This window comes from Silene latifolia, chromosome 9 (genome assembly GCF_048544455.1).
Source record: "Silene latifolia isolate original U9 population chromosome 9, ASM4854445v1, whole genome shotgun sequence".
In the NCBI taxonomy this organism is placed as follows: Eukaryota; Viridiplantae; Streptophyta; class Magnoliopsida; order Caryophyllales; family Caryophyllaceae; genus Silene; species Silene latifolia.
The window spans coordinates 141,725,842-141,740,421 of NC_133534.1; the positions used below are offsets into that span (position 1 = coordinate 141,725,842).

Sequence of the window (14,580 nt, forward strand, 5' to 3'; positions counted from 1 at the left end):
GTTTGCTGGTCTCGTTAACGGTCCAGCTTTTCTGGTCCTCAACGATCTAACAATCATAGTTGTGTTGGCGCTTAATTTAGGTAAGGTACTAAATTCATTACTTTAAGGGTATGTGGGCTCATACGCTGAAGAATAAGTTATTGGGCCTAAGTTATATTATTCCATATTGAAGATAAACGAAGTCCAAGAAGAAGAACGATGGGCTAGGGGAAGCTATATCAAGCGTCTGGATGAAGTTTCGAGAAGATTCGGCGGTTATTCAAACGCCTCCCCACTAAGGAGTGGTTATTAGGAAGTAGGGTATTTGCTTATATATACAAGAGGCATTCATCCGAATGAAGGGACTCGAACAACTCAAACAACAACTACAACTTTGTCTATCTTTAGATCGTAGATTCGTAGGCTTAGATTAGATTAGCATAGCTTTAGACGTAGCACAGCGAGCCCATCTGATCATGGGGGTAATCAGCCATTTATCTCTTAGTTTGTAATTTAGTAATCCACAAGTACTTTTGTGAAGACTCTATTTGATGTTGTGCTATTGGATGTTTCTTGATATATAAGTATTGTTGGAAATTCCTGTGTTTAAGTTTGAGAATTATATCATTCATCTTTGAGCGCTAATGATAGGCTATCGCACACCTAACAAAGATAAATACCCTAGACACAAATGAATGTAGTAATAGGGGTCGAACACAAGGAGACGAGAGTTGCTAAACAAGTTGTCATGGAGTGAATTCTATCAAGGTCGGTTATTGTATGATTATTTGGTTGGGTTTGTAAAACAATGATAAAGCAATGAAAGAAATCAATAACAAAGAAAGAGCCTAGGGAAGTCGGGTCACACATGCAAATTATGTAAATGCTCATGTCAAATTAGGAAATTGATAATACGATAATTGTTTAGGCTTAAAGACAACCGCCTCTCAGCCTTATTGTCAACCATAGAACGAGTTCTAACGAGCTCTCGCTATGGCTAGATCGGTCTACTAAAACATGCTTAGTCTAATTCAATTTCGTGCCTCTCGACTTATAAAAGTGAATTAACAAATTTAATCTAAGATAGTTGTAACACCCCAATTTATTTAGGAGCCTTTGGCAAGACATTTCCAGATAAATAAAGGTGTTACCATCTCAGTTGCCTGAAGTAGTAAGTATAAAAGACAAACAATTACCAAAGTACTTTAAGACGATATAATTAAAGTGCCTAAAACAGTTTTATTACAAAAGTTCCAACGAGATAATTAAAAGATAAAATTATGTTTCGATACATCTGCAGCGGTGTAGATACCTCATTTCTACACCTTCCGCCAACCACCCAGTGATGATTGAGCCACATGTTTGATACGCGGAACAATTTATGACAGTCCGTAAGTTTATCGTCAAGTGATAGCTCAAACACTCGAGTCTAGCCCTCGGTCGTCATCTACGCACCGATACGGTCGTTTTGACATTAATTAGAGTTCATTTGGAGTCCGGGTCAAAACCGCTTCATTTTCTAAGAAACCGTTTAAAATTGCGAGTCGGAATGTTCGGAATATTCTAGATATTTATTCTCAATCAAATTTTATATCTTTTGGTGAAATATCTTCCGTATATTATATTTTACGGAATAAGGAAGTATAGATCTACCGCAAGTCCATAACATAAACGCGGAAATCTTTCTTCCGGAGGAGGAAACCTCTGGGGAAATGACGCAGCAGATGTTGCGCCTCTTGGAAGAACCGCAGCAGCTGCTGCGCCTCTTTCCCTAGCCCTTTTTGGCTGTTTACGGAATATTTCCGTGATTTCTTTCCAAAGTTTGTGTCATTCCAAAACTCTTTCACATTTTTTGGTATAAATAGAGACCTCCGGTCTCCATATTTTTCACGCGAGTGTCCGCTCTTCTCTTCTCTCTTTGCATTCTAGACCTTGCTATAAGCTTTTGACGCCTACGTGCTTGATCAATTGACCACGTAAGCTCAGATCATTCTGAGTACCAGTCGCGTTGCATGACCGACCAATTTGACCACTACACATCAATCAATCAATTAATTTAAAATCCTCAAACGAGGGCACTTTCTACATACATTCGTGTCGAGCAATTACTAACGTTAACTTAGTCAATCTCGATTCGTCAAACATGTAAGTCTGAGGGTGTAAATCCCACTTTTATTTTATTACTTTTGTACCAATTAATGTAAGGTTTACGTCAAAAGTACACTCGAAATCGATTTTAAAATCCTTTTTGTAAAACCGTTTTTGCACAGCAGTGGAGATCAGACGTCAAGAAGAAACGCAGCAGCAGCTGCACCTCTTCGAAGAATCGCAGCATATGTTGCGCCTCTTCCAGAGGCTGGTTGCTGCTCCTGCTCTTCTTCTTCTTCCTCGGGTTTCCATTGTTCTGTCCTTTTCGCCTTATTTTCTTATTTTCTTTTATCTTTCAGTACATAAACTTCTTTTAATAATTCCCTTATAACCATAACGTTTTATTTAGACTTAAATCCCTTATAATTCGATATTTGCGGGTTTTCGTCACCAAATCAAACCCGGATTTTAGGAACTCAATTTGTCCATGTCAAGTTTCTGGGATTCGTATTTTGTACATACTTCTCGTATTCTGTTTTATTTTGTTTTCCAACCGTCTCAAATCCAAGTTTAGTAATTAATCTAATTCCGACACCATAAATAAAATCTAACCCGTTTTAATTCGTTTTAATTTGTTTTTGTCGCTTTTATAACGATTCCAGATGTATAAACCTGCTAAATCACTTTTACTCGAGTTCCCAATCAATAATTGATCTTAAAATTACCAATGAATATTAACAGACCGCGTTTCTGACTTCACAGACAGAGCTCAACTCAAGAACAGACGCAGGAAGTGCTGCGCCTCTTCCAGAGGATGCAGCATATGCTGCGCCTGTTCTGAGGTGATTTCTGTCCCTGAACTCTTTCTCGTTTGGACGTAGCCTCTAATTAGGTGTTTAACTAACTAATAATCGTAGTATCGCCCCTAATCTGACCTATTTTACTTTAATTTCTAATGTTTTTTTATTCTTTCTCTATTTTCATCTTCGAAATCCCGTTTTGACTGTATTTTTGACGTAAATCAGATAACCATTGTAATCCATTGTAATTTTAATTATTGTAATTTATTTACAGTTTATTTATCGCTCTTGTATGATTTATTTACTTGTCTTTCACATGTAATTTAATCTAACTTTCAACTCCGACCTTAATTATTTGCTAAACTACATGTTCACCGACATAGTTTAATCTCATATGCTAGGATTAATCAGTGGATGCTGCATTGCATGCATATAATCGATGACATATCAAATATGAACGATTTCCCTAATCATTAGTAGAGGCCGCTATCGAGACGGGCGGGATTAGGTGTTCAGTAAAAGAGCTTCCTAATACGTACCCTCACCCCTTACTCCAGATCTCTGTGAACATCCGTGTTCATTGGCATCCACGAGAGTCATTCTAGACATAGAATGCTAAGGGTAACGAGTTTTTAGTGTTTATGTCACTACTTTATGTCTTGACATGGCACGAGGTATTCGAACGGTTCCAATTTCCCATAAAAATTGGTGCGACTCCACAAATGCACGCTTATTCAAGCGCTTCTGCGCGCGCCGCGGTGTGGCCCATGTCCACAAGCGGAAGTAAAATAAATAGTGTCTGAATAAATTAAGTGATCTCTAGACTCCGAAGAAGGTCATACGTCCCAAGCTCCCTCCAAGCATCCATCACATCACAAAAGCTAATCTGAAATCAATCTGCTCCCAAATATTTGGTTCATCACAGGTGTTCACGAATACACGGTCAACCACAAGGCTGAGTAGGATAACTAAACAACAAACAATAATATAATAAACCTACAACAAAAGACAACAATAGAACTCATGCCAAAGAACCATCACTCACGGCTCAACCGTGTGCCACAACCGACACATCATCACAACACATACACCGTCATATCGCAACCACTGCTCAGGTCCACGGTCACCCCAATACCACCGTGCTTGGCCGACCACAATCGCGTAGGTCCACGACACTTCCACATCCCCGTGCATGGCCGACCAATAATCTCAATCACAATACCAATCCTCTTTTAAGGTGCCAATAAACAACAGAGAACCAACCAGCAGTGAGAATAATATATTTATAAGATGCTCAAGACAACAATTGTAACAATTAAATCATGAAGAAATATTTATCATGAAACAATGCAACAACCATTTGCCTCATGCCAACAATGCATTAATAATTCATCTTACGATAACCATATAACAATATTCCGTCTTATAAGAAATTCATCAACTCATTAATTTAACAAACAAGCAAGGTTGAGTAGATATCCTACCTTTAGCAAATCTTCACAATTCAATCAACAATTAAATTAGAAAGCCTCTTCCACAAATCCACCGCCTAAACAACAATTAAATTGTATACAATCATAAACTAGTCTTGTTGATTAAATTAAGATGTAAACTACCCAAAACAATCTCCCAAAAACCGTCGCAAACAACACCCCACACACGGTCATACCCGACGGTGGTCAACCCGTCGGTCAACGGCCCCACGACAGCGGGTCAAGGTCAACAGTCACGGTCAAAGCAGCGGTCAAGGTCGGTCTTTGGTCAAACGAAAACAATTGATGTTAGGTGATTAGATAACTTACCACAATTAATTAGTGCGAGGTGAAAACCCCGTCTTAAACTTGTCTCACAAAATTACTCTTCCTCACAAGTTTTATGTTGAGTTTTTGATGTGGAATAAAAGTGATGGTGAGGCATGAGTTCAATATTTATATAAATTGGTAGGAAGGTTCTAGGTAATTGCTTAAATTATTAAACTAATCAAAATATCTAGGTAGTATAGATAACACCCAAACCACATACACCTCTCCCCTTCACTCGGTCCAACCGTCGGTCAAAGGACCCGGTTTTATTTTTTATTTTTTTCTTTTTACGACAACAATATTATTTATTCACATCTTATAAATTATAAATTATATTTATTAAAATTACGGAGTATTACAGTCTTCTCTCCTTAAAAAGAACTTCGTCCCGAAGTTCACCACACTTCACTATTCTAAGTAATTCTAGTTAAAAATTAAGCACGGTATTATATTCTACCCTCGTAAAAGAAAAGGTTACGTCCTCGTAACCAACATACCTTAAGCAAATAAATGGGGATACTTCTCTTTTGTCTCATCTTCAACTTCCCAAGTAGCTTCCTCTACATTATGATTAGACCAAAGAGCTTTTACCAATGCAGTCTCGCCATTTCTAGTCTTCCTCACTTTCCTGTCCAATATCTCCTTAGCCACCTCCACATAAGATAAATTCTCATCCATCTCAACTGTCTCAGATGCTAACACATGAGTAGGATCACTCACATATTTCCTCAATTGTGAGACATGAAAAACATTATGAACTCTTGCCAAGGATGGTGGTAGTGCAAGATGATATGCCACTTCACCAACTCTGTCTAAAATCTCATAAGGCCCAATATATTTCTGACTCGGCTTTCCTCTCTTGCCAAAACGCATCACTAACTTCATTGGTGACTCTTTCAATAATACTTTGTCCCCGACAGCAAACTCAATATCACTTCTCCTAAAGTCAGCATAACTCTTTTGTCGATCTTGTGCAGCTCTCATCTTCTGTCTGATCACATGTACCTGCTCAACCATCTGCTAGATCAAATCCGGCCCCAATGTCACGGCATCAATGACGTCGTCCCAACAGACTGGACTCCTACACTTTCTTCCATACAAAGCTTCAAAAGGTATCATACCAATGCTAGCATGATAACTGTTATTATAAGAAAGTTTTATCAAGTCTAACCTCTCCTCCCAAGATCCTCCAAACTCCAAGACACACGCCCTCAACATATCCTCTAAAGTCTGAATAGTCCTCTCAGTCTGCCCGTCCGTCGCGTTCGCGACACTCATCTTCAAAGTTGTACCCATACACTCTTGCAGCTCTTGCCAGAACCTGGAAATAAATCTCGAGTCACGATCAGAAACTATATCTTTCGAAATTCCATGCAACTTCACAATATTTCTCACATAAGCTTTAGCCAACTCAGCCTTACTCCAAGTATCCTTCATAGGAATAAAGTGTGCAGTCTTAGTCAGATGATCTACGATCAGCCAAATCATATTATTGCCCTTCTGAGTCCGAGGCAAACCAACAATAAAGTCCATAGAAATGCTTTCCCACTTCCATTCAGGCACATCCAAAGACTGTGCTTTACCCTGTGGTCTCTTATGCTCACCTTTCACCCTCTGACAAGTTAGGCATCTTGAGACAAATTCAACAACTTCTTTCTTCATCCCAGGCTAGTAGAATGTTTTCTTCAAATCTTTATATAATTTATCTCCTCCAGGATGCATAGAATATGGTGTAGAATGTGCTTCGGTCAAAATATTTTTTTTTTCAATTCCTCGTCATCAGGTACACACCACCTCCCATCGAACCTCAAACCGTCATCCTCCCATACGGCAAAGCGTGACGCCAAGCCATCCGCCACGGCCGTGCGCCATCTCTCCATTCTCGGGTCTCTTTTTTGCTTTTCTCTAATCTCATCATACAACTCCGGCTCAATGGTTAAATCCCCAACCGATTCTCCTTTTCTTAACACACAAATTCCCATTTTCTCTATCTCACCTTGCAACTTCACGCGTGACATAGCTGAGCATAAATCATGAATATACTTCCTACTTAGAGCATCCGCCACCACATTAGCCTTCCCTTCATGATAAACTATCTCCATATCATAATCTCTAATCAACTCTATCCATCTCCTCTGTCTCATATTAAGCTCTTTCTGAGTATAAATATACGTAAGACTCTTATGATCAGACAATACCTTAAAAGTAGCCCCATACAAATAATGCCTCCACAGCTTCAAGGCAAAAACGACCGCCCTCAGATCCAGGCCATGTGTCGGATAATTTTCTTCATATGGTTTCAACTGTCTCGAAGCATAAGCTATCACTTTCCCCCTTTGCAGTAACACACACCCTAACCCATTCTTCGAAACATCAGTATATACCTCAAAATTCTCACTCCTTTTAGATAAGGCTATGATAGAAGCTGTGGTCAAGCGCTCCTTTAAGGTTAGAAAAGCTGTCTCACAACTCTCATCCCACCTAAACATGTTCTCCTTTCTCATCAAAGCCGTCAATGGCTTAGCTACCTTAGAGAAATCTTTCACAAACCTCCTGTAGTAACGAGCCAACCCCAGAAAACTCCTTATGTCGACCACGTTTTTCGGCCTCTCCCAGTTAGACACCGCCTCAATTTTTCCTGGATCAATTGACACTCCCTCCTTCGACACCACATGCCCAAAAAATGATACCTTATCCTACCAAAACTCACATTTACTCAACTTAGCATACAAGTTATTCTCCCCCAAGGTCTGCAACACAATTCTCAAATGTTTCTCATGCTCCTTTTTATTCTTAGAATACACCAATATATCATCAATAAAGACGACACCAAACTAATCAAGGTAGGGACTAAACACTCTATTCACCAAATCCATAAATACGGCAGGTGCATTGGTCAATCCAAAAGGCATAACCACAAATTCATAATGTCCATACCTGTCCTAAAGGCGGTCTTAGGAATATCCTCCTCCTTAACTCTCAGCTGATGGTACCCCGATCTCAAGTCGATCTTAGAGAAAACTCCTGCTCCACTCAGCTGATCAAATAAATCATCAATTCGAGGCAAATGTTACCTATTCTTAATCGTCATGTTATTCAACTCCCGGTAATCTATACACAACCTCATACTCCCATCCTTCTTCTTAACAAATAAAACTGGTGCGCCCCAGGGTGATACACCCAACAACTCCTCCAACTACATCTTCAACTCCTCCAATTCCTTAGGCCCCATTCTGTAAGGTGCCTTAGAAATAGGTCCCGTCCTAGGTTTCAATTCAATATTAAAATCTACATCTTTCTTTGGGGGTAAACCTGGAATTTCATCTGGAAATACATCCTGAAACTCACTCACTACAAGAATCTTTCTTGTGCCCTTCCCTTCCTCGCAGAGGTCCCTCACATGACACAAGATTAATTCTCCTCCCTTCCTCAAACACGACTTCAGAGTAATTGTTGATATAAGTCTCACCTTTGGTTTTACCATAAATCCCTTATAAGACACCCTTACTCTCTTTGGTCCCTTCAAGGACACTTTCTTTTGATGACAGTGAATAAAGGCTCTATTTTTGCTCAACCAATCCATCCCCAAAATAATTTCAAAACCACCCAAAGGAAATTCTATTAAGTCCATAGAAAATAAAACCTCCTCGATAAGAATATTTATATTTTTATACATTTTGGTGCAAGGTACTGACTCCCCAGAAGGTATTTATACTTCATCTTTTATTATTACTGGGTCAACTAATTACAACACTTTAACATGGTCACTTGATATAAATGAGTGGGTTGCTTCCGAATCAAATAAAACATAAGATGGTTTAGAATTGCTTAGAAAAGTACCCGAAACCACATGTGCGTCTCCCTCAGCGGCTTCCTTAGCCATCATGAACAATTTACCACTATACTTGGCGCCACCCTGCACGGTAGAAGCTGACACCGTACCCGGCCTCACAGTGCTAGTTTGATTTCCTCCATTGTTTTGTCTCTAGTGCGTCCCGTCTCCATTGCCTTCAGTATTGTTGAAGCGATTCTGATAGTTGTTGCTATTATTGTAGCTCCTTTGATTACTCAAAGACCCATTGAAACTGTTGCTTCCATAGTTAGGTTCTGGTGTCTGGTAACCATTTGAATTTCCTCCATCAAATCCGTCGTTCATACTATTCCTTCTCGTAGTAGTCCTACACTCAACGATCTTATGACCAAATCTACCATATCCGTAGCATTGTGGCTTGCTCTGTCCGCTCGCCCCACTCGTCCCTATGCTATGGCCGAACCCGCCACCACTCACAGGCACAGCTCCTTCTGCAGAATATGATCGGAACTGATTGTAATTCTGCTTCTTAGTTTCTCCAGCTCCCTCACTTGTGGTTTCTGCCTTTCTCTTTTCTCCCTTGTCTTTCTTTTCCTCCTGTACCATGTCAGCAATTCTCTCAGCATGTCCCGCTCTCTGATATACTTCCTCCATAGTGCTTGGCTCCTCAGCTGAGAGCCTCTTCTTGATGCGCGTGGTCAACCCCTTCTCAAATCTCAATGCCAACACTTCTTCACCATAGTTCCAAGTCCGACACATATTCAGCTAGCTTCATGAATCTGTTACGATAGTCTTCTATCGCCATCTCTTCCGTCATCTTAAATGTATCAAACTCTGATCTCATCCTTCTCCGAACGTGCTCAGGTACTAACACACCTCTCATTGTGTCCTTAAAGCCCTTCCAGGTAACATAAGGTTCATCTGTAACACCCCATACTCCAAGTGCCTTACCAGGACCACTTAAGGCATGAGAATGCTACCATCTCGGTTACCCGAGGCAATGTATATCAAATAGACATTAAAGAAAAATACTTTAATAAATAAGTTTAAAGCGATACAAGTTCAAATCCCAAAACTGATAAAGAAAATACATCTGTTTCTCAAACTGCAAAACCAAATGAAATAAACTAGTTCAAGACACGCTGGAAGACTAAAAAAAAACAGCTCGTGAAGACTCAACCCAGCTATCCCATGTGCATCAGCTCATACCTGCTCAATAACTGCTCACCATCCCTGAATGGATCACCACAGTTTTTAAAACAATTAACGGAGTCAGTACTGATTACACTAAATAAAACAGCTGCAATAAAACAATACTACAATCCAATCCAATCAACCTAAATCCATCACATCACCACACACCTGACTACACACTAAAGTGTGTAGTCCTGCCAGAATACTCATCGCAAGAAGTATTCCACACCACCAGTGGGGGACCGTAGCCGTTCCCACCTAAGCCCCGCTCATCTCATCCGAGCGATAAACCCAAGTTCTTTAATGTGCACATCCCTTCTGTGGTGGGTTCCACAGAAGGCGAATCAAGGGCGTGAAGCCACTCCCGCAAGTGACTCCACTCAGCCGAGGACGCACCTCGCAAATCACAGACAATTATACAACAATCACATTATACCATCAACAATCACCAATTCCAAATCCAATTCCAATACGATATACAACAACAATTAATCACCAACAACACCATGTAATCAATACTAAGTAGGGAACCCTACCTGGAATAGCAAATCACACGGGACCGTCACAGCAGCTAATCAGAACTTTTCCTCTACGAATCCTCCTTCTATAACACATAATCACATAATTACCATCTACTCATCATAATACACCAAAATCCCCCAATTTTACCCAATTAGGGTTTTAAACAAATTTATTAAATCAGTGTAAAAATTATACAAGAAGCTTACCCTCGACACAACGATCACAACGGCGTAAAGAACGAGACAATCCGACGATCCTAGCCTTGGGATTCGCTGATAATGCGAGAGATGCGATCTACGTAACTCTTTTTCTTTTTGTTTGAAAGGTTTTGAAGGTTAAAAATGATTAAACAAAGTGACGGAATCCCTTTTATATTTAATCTCGCATTATTAACAAAACCCGACTAAACAACCCGTAATACGCACTTACTCGATCGAGTAAGTGACTTACTCGATCGAGTGCCCCTTACTCGATCGAGTCCCCAACTTACTCGATCGAGTACCCATCGAGTCAGCTACTATTTTGCGTAAAAATATACTTACTCGACAGAGTAAGTCCCACTCGATAGAGTACCCAAAGACATAGAAAACCGTAGTATTACAGTCTTCCCTCCTTAAAAAGAACTTCGTCCTCGAAGTTCAACCCATACACAAAAACAAAACATACTATCTCCCTTCCGACACAACAACATAACAAAAACTCAAAACACAACTCCCCAACAACACTCAAACCGACTCAAAGCAACTACTAACTGTACTAAAACCAACATAAAACATACAAAAACCTTATGCGACCATCTCCTACCCCCCTAAAAGAAACATGTTTACATCCCCGTAACCACACATACCTGATCAAAAAGAGACGGATACCGCTCCCTCATAGCTTCCTCCGCCTCCCAAGTAGCCTCCTCAACCTCATGGTTAGACCAAAGAAACTTAAGCAACACCGTTTCCCCATGTCTAGTTTTCTGAACCTTGCGATCAAGAATCTGTTTTGGCACCTCAAGATAAGACAAGGACTCATCCAGCTCTATGTTCTCCACCTCTAACACATGTGAAGGATCGCTCACATACTTCCGTAACTGAGACACATGAAACACATTATGCACCCTATCCAAAGCAGCTGGCAATGCTAACCGGTAAGCAACCTCACCCACACAATCTAAAATCTCATATGGTCCGATAAACTTCAAGCTCAGCTTCCCTTTCTTACCAAATCTCATGACACCATGCATAGGAGACACTTTTAAAAGAACCTTGTCCCCAACCTGAAACTCTATGTCACGACGATGTAAATCTGCATAGCCCTTTTATCGATCCTAGGCCGCTTTCATCTTGTGTCTGATTAGCTTAACCTGGTCTACCATCTCCTGTACCATCTGTGGTCCTAAAACCACTGCCTCAACTCTATCTTCCCCTCAAATCGGACTCCTACACCTCCTCCTATACAAAGCCTCAAATAGTGCCATACCAATACTCGTGTGATAGCTGTTGTTATAGGAAAACTCAATCAAATCAAATCTCTCCTCCCAGCTACCACCAAAATCCATAACACAAGCTCGCAACATATCCTCCAAAGTCTTAATGGTCCTCTATGTCTGTCCATCTGTCGCAGGATGAAATGCAGTACTCATCTTCAAAGTAGTTCCCATCAACTCCTGCAACTCTTTCAAAAACCGTGATATGAACCTCGCATCTCTATCTAACACTGTATCGTTAGGCACCCCATGCAAACGAACCACATGCTTCCTATAAGTTAAAGCTAACTGTATCTTGGTCCAATATCTTTAATTGGCACAAAGTGAGCTGACTTAGTCAAACGATCAACTATAACCCATATCATGTTGTTACCCTGTTGACTCCTCGACAAACCCACTATAAAATCCATAGAGATAGACTCCCATTTCCACTCAGGTACCTCAAGAGACTGAATCTTACCTTGTGGTCGTCGCTGCTCTCCCTTAACCCTTTGACATGTCAAACATCGAGCCACGAACTTAGCTGTTTCCTTCTTCATCCCAGGCCACCAGAACGTCTTCTTCAAATCTTTATATAACTTTTCACCGCATGGATGTACCGAATAGAGTGTGCAATAAGCCTCTGTCATGATCACCCTTTTCAATTCCTCATCATTAGGAACACACCACCTCCCATCAAATCTAACACTGCCGTCGGTATGAATAGAGAATCTAGACACTGTCGCTTTCTGTACTCCAACTCTCCACTCCTCAATCTTAGGATCCAAAGCCTGTTTCCAGCGAATATCATCATAAAGATCTGGCTCCACTGTCAAGTCCCCTCTAGCATCCCCTTTCTGTATCTTATAGATCCCTATCTTCCCCACCTCATCTCTCAACCTCATCAAAGACATAGCTGTGCAAAGAGAATGCACACTCTTCCTGCTCAACGCATCTGCAAGCACATTAGCCTTCCCTTTATGGTATATAATATCCATGTCATAATCCCCAATCAGATCCATCCACCTCCTCTGTCTCATGTTCAACTCCTTTTGAGTGAAGATGTACTTGAGACTCTTGTGATCTAAAAACACCTTAAAGGTCGCCCCATAAAGATAGTGCCTCCAAATCTTGAGAGCAAACACAACTGCACCCAACTCCAAATCATGCGTCGGGTAGTTCTCCTCGTAAGGCTTCAATTGCCTAGAAGCATAGGCAATCACCTTCCCGTTCAGCATCAACACACATCCCAACCCGTTCTTTGAAGCATCGGTATATACCTCAAAGTTCTCACACCCTTCAGGTAATGCTAAGATTGGAGCTGTGGTCAAACGCTCATTTAATGTTTAGAACGCCGTCTCACAACTTTCATCCCAACGAAACCTGTTCTCTTTCCTCATCAACGCTATTATAGGTCTGGCTATCTTGGAAAAATCTTTCACAAACCGACGATAGTACCCTGCTGTTTTAGCAGGATTTTCCCTGAATGGGTCCGGCTTGATTAAAGAATAATTTAGGTATCTAGCTCTATAAGTTTGGAATATTGTAAATGAATAACAGGGAAAAATTAAGTATTAAGAATAATATTTATATTATTTAGATAAGCTGGATACAAATTTGTTTAAGTAATTGTGTGCTCGAAAAGTAATGAAAAATAAGTAGTGAAGTGGTTTAACACTGATGAATAATGAATGAAAATACAAATGCCAGATTACAATATTTATAGTTATACAAATATAAACGTTACATTGATCTTCAACGTCTTCCTCTTTTGTTGGAGCTGTTACCGGATTAATAGGGCACATTCCCTATTAGTTCGGTTGACTCGTTCTCCTTTGATTATTTCTTCAACTCATTCTCCTCTTGTATGTCCAGGTTCATTGGTAATATAGCTTCGTGGTTAGACTTGGTCTTCCTTGAGAATAGGACATGAACATTAATCTTGTTATAATCGTTTTGCTGCTCTTCAGCTTAATCCAGCCTGTTTAGGTGTATCGCCAGGCTATTCTGTGCTTACCATCAGGCCTCTCTTCTGGGACTAAGTAGCTTATTCATCCTGTAATATTCTTCATCTGTCTGACAGTGGTTAGAATTGTCCGGTCTCCGTTTGCCCCAATCAGCCTTGTAAGGTCAGGCCAGGTTACAGTCAGACCAGGCTAATCTGGGCCTAACAATTGCCCCTTGACATTTTACCCGTGCTGGATCAGGCCAGGGGTGAGATGTCAATTTTACCGGGTTAAACAATAAAAAGAATCATATTTACTCAATGGCTCTTAGACTCCTAGTTACCGTTAAACACTTACAACGGCTAATTTTGTGTGATGTCACGCTGACAGTTTTGCAATTTCTAGGGTTTTTACACCGTTAAACTCCTTCTATAAATACGGTATTTGTGACGAGTTTGTTTTCCACCGATTTTCTTCCACTTTTTTTGCTAAATTTCTCTCTAGAATTCTTCCCTATTTCTCCTGATTTCTTATTCTGCTAACTTATAAAATAAAATTCATCACAGCAAACTAAAATAAAAAAGGATATGGGAGCAAAAAAGCGTCCTGCACCCCAGAAAGCTGCTGGTGAACCTGAACCTAAAGACGTCCAGGAGGAGGAGGTTGTTGAAATTGATCCTCCTGCTCGTGCTATTGCTTTTAAATACCAGGATTCTATCTTTTGTGCTCTTCAATCTTTGGATCCTTACTTTCCTGAAGAGAACTTACTGAAGACGAACTATGACAAGATTTTAAGGGAGAAGAAAATAATTCCTGAGTCGACTGAGGTATGGATTCCTGAGTCTTGTCCAGTCAGAGCTAACTGGGTGTCACCTGGTTGGTTCTGTATTTTTGAATGGGCGTTCAAAGAAGGATGTAAGTTACCTTTTACCCCTTTAATGATCGATACCATTCGTGCTATGGAAGTATCACCTTTTCAGAT

At 40.3% G+C, this 14,580-nt stretch overlaps 1 protein-coding gene and 1 long non-coding RNA gene across 2 annotated transcripts; both read right to left on the reverse strand.

The window, feature by feature from the left end:
• Window positions 1-3,460: 3,460 nt before the first annotated feature.
• Window positions 3,461-4,756, reverse strand: LOC141598320 (uncharacterized). The gene is made up of 3 exons (XR_012523419.1): window positions 4,670-4,756; window positions 4,352-4,416; window positions 3,461-4,096 (listed from the first exon to the last, which is right to left on the reverse strand). It is a non-coding gene; the product is annotated as an uncharacterized LOC141598320 (long non-coding RNA).
• Window positions 4,757-5,167: 411 nt separating this feature from the next.
• Window positions 5,168-5,686, reverse strand: LOC141601680 (uncharacterized). The gene has a single exon (XM_074421974.1). It carries the CDS (start codon window positions 5,684-5,686, stop codon window positions 5,168-5,170), a length of 519 nt encoding a protein of 172 aa, XP_074278075.1.
• Between the last annotated feature and the right edge of the window lie 8,894 nt (window positions 5,687-14,580).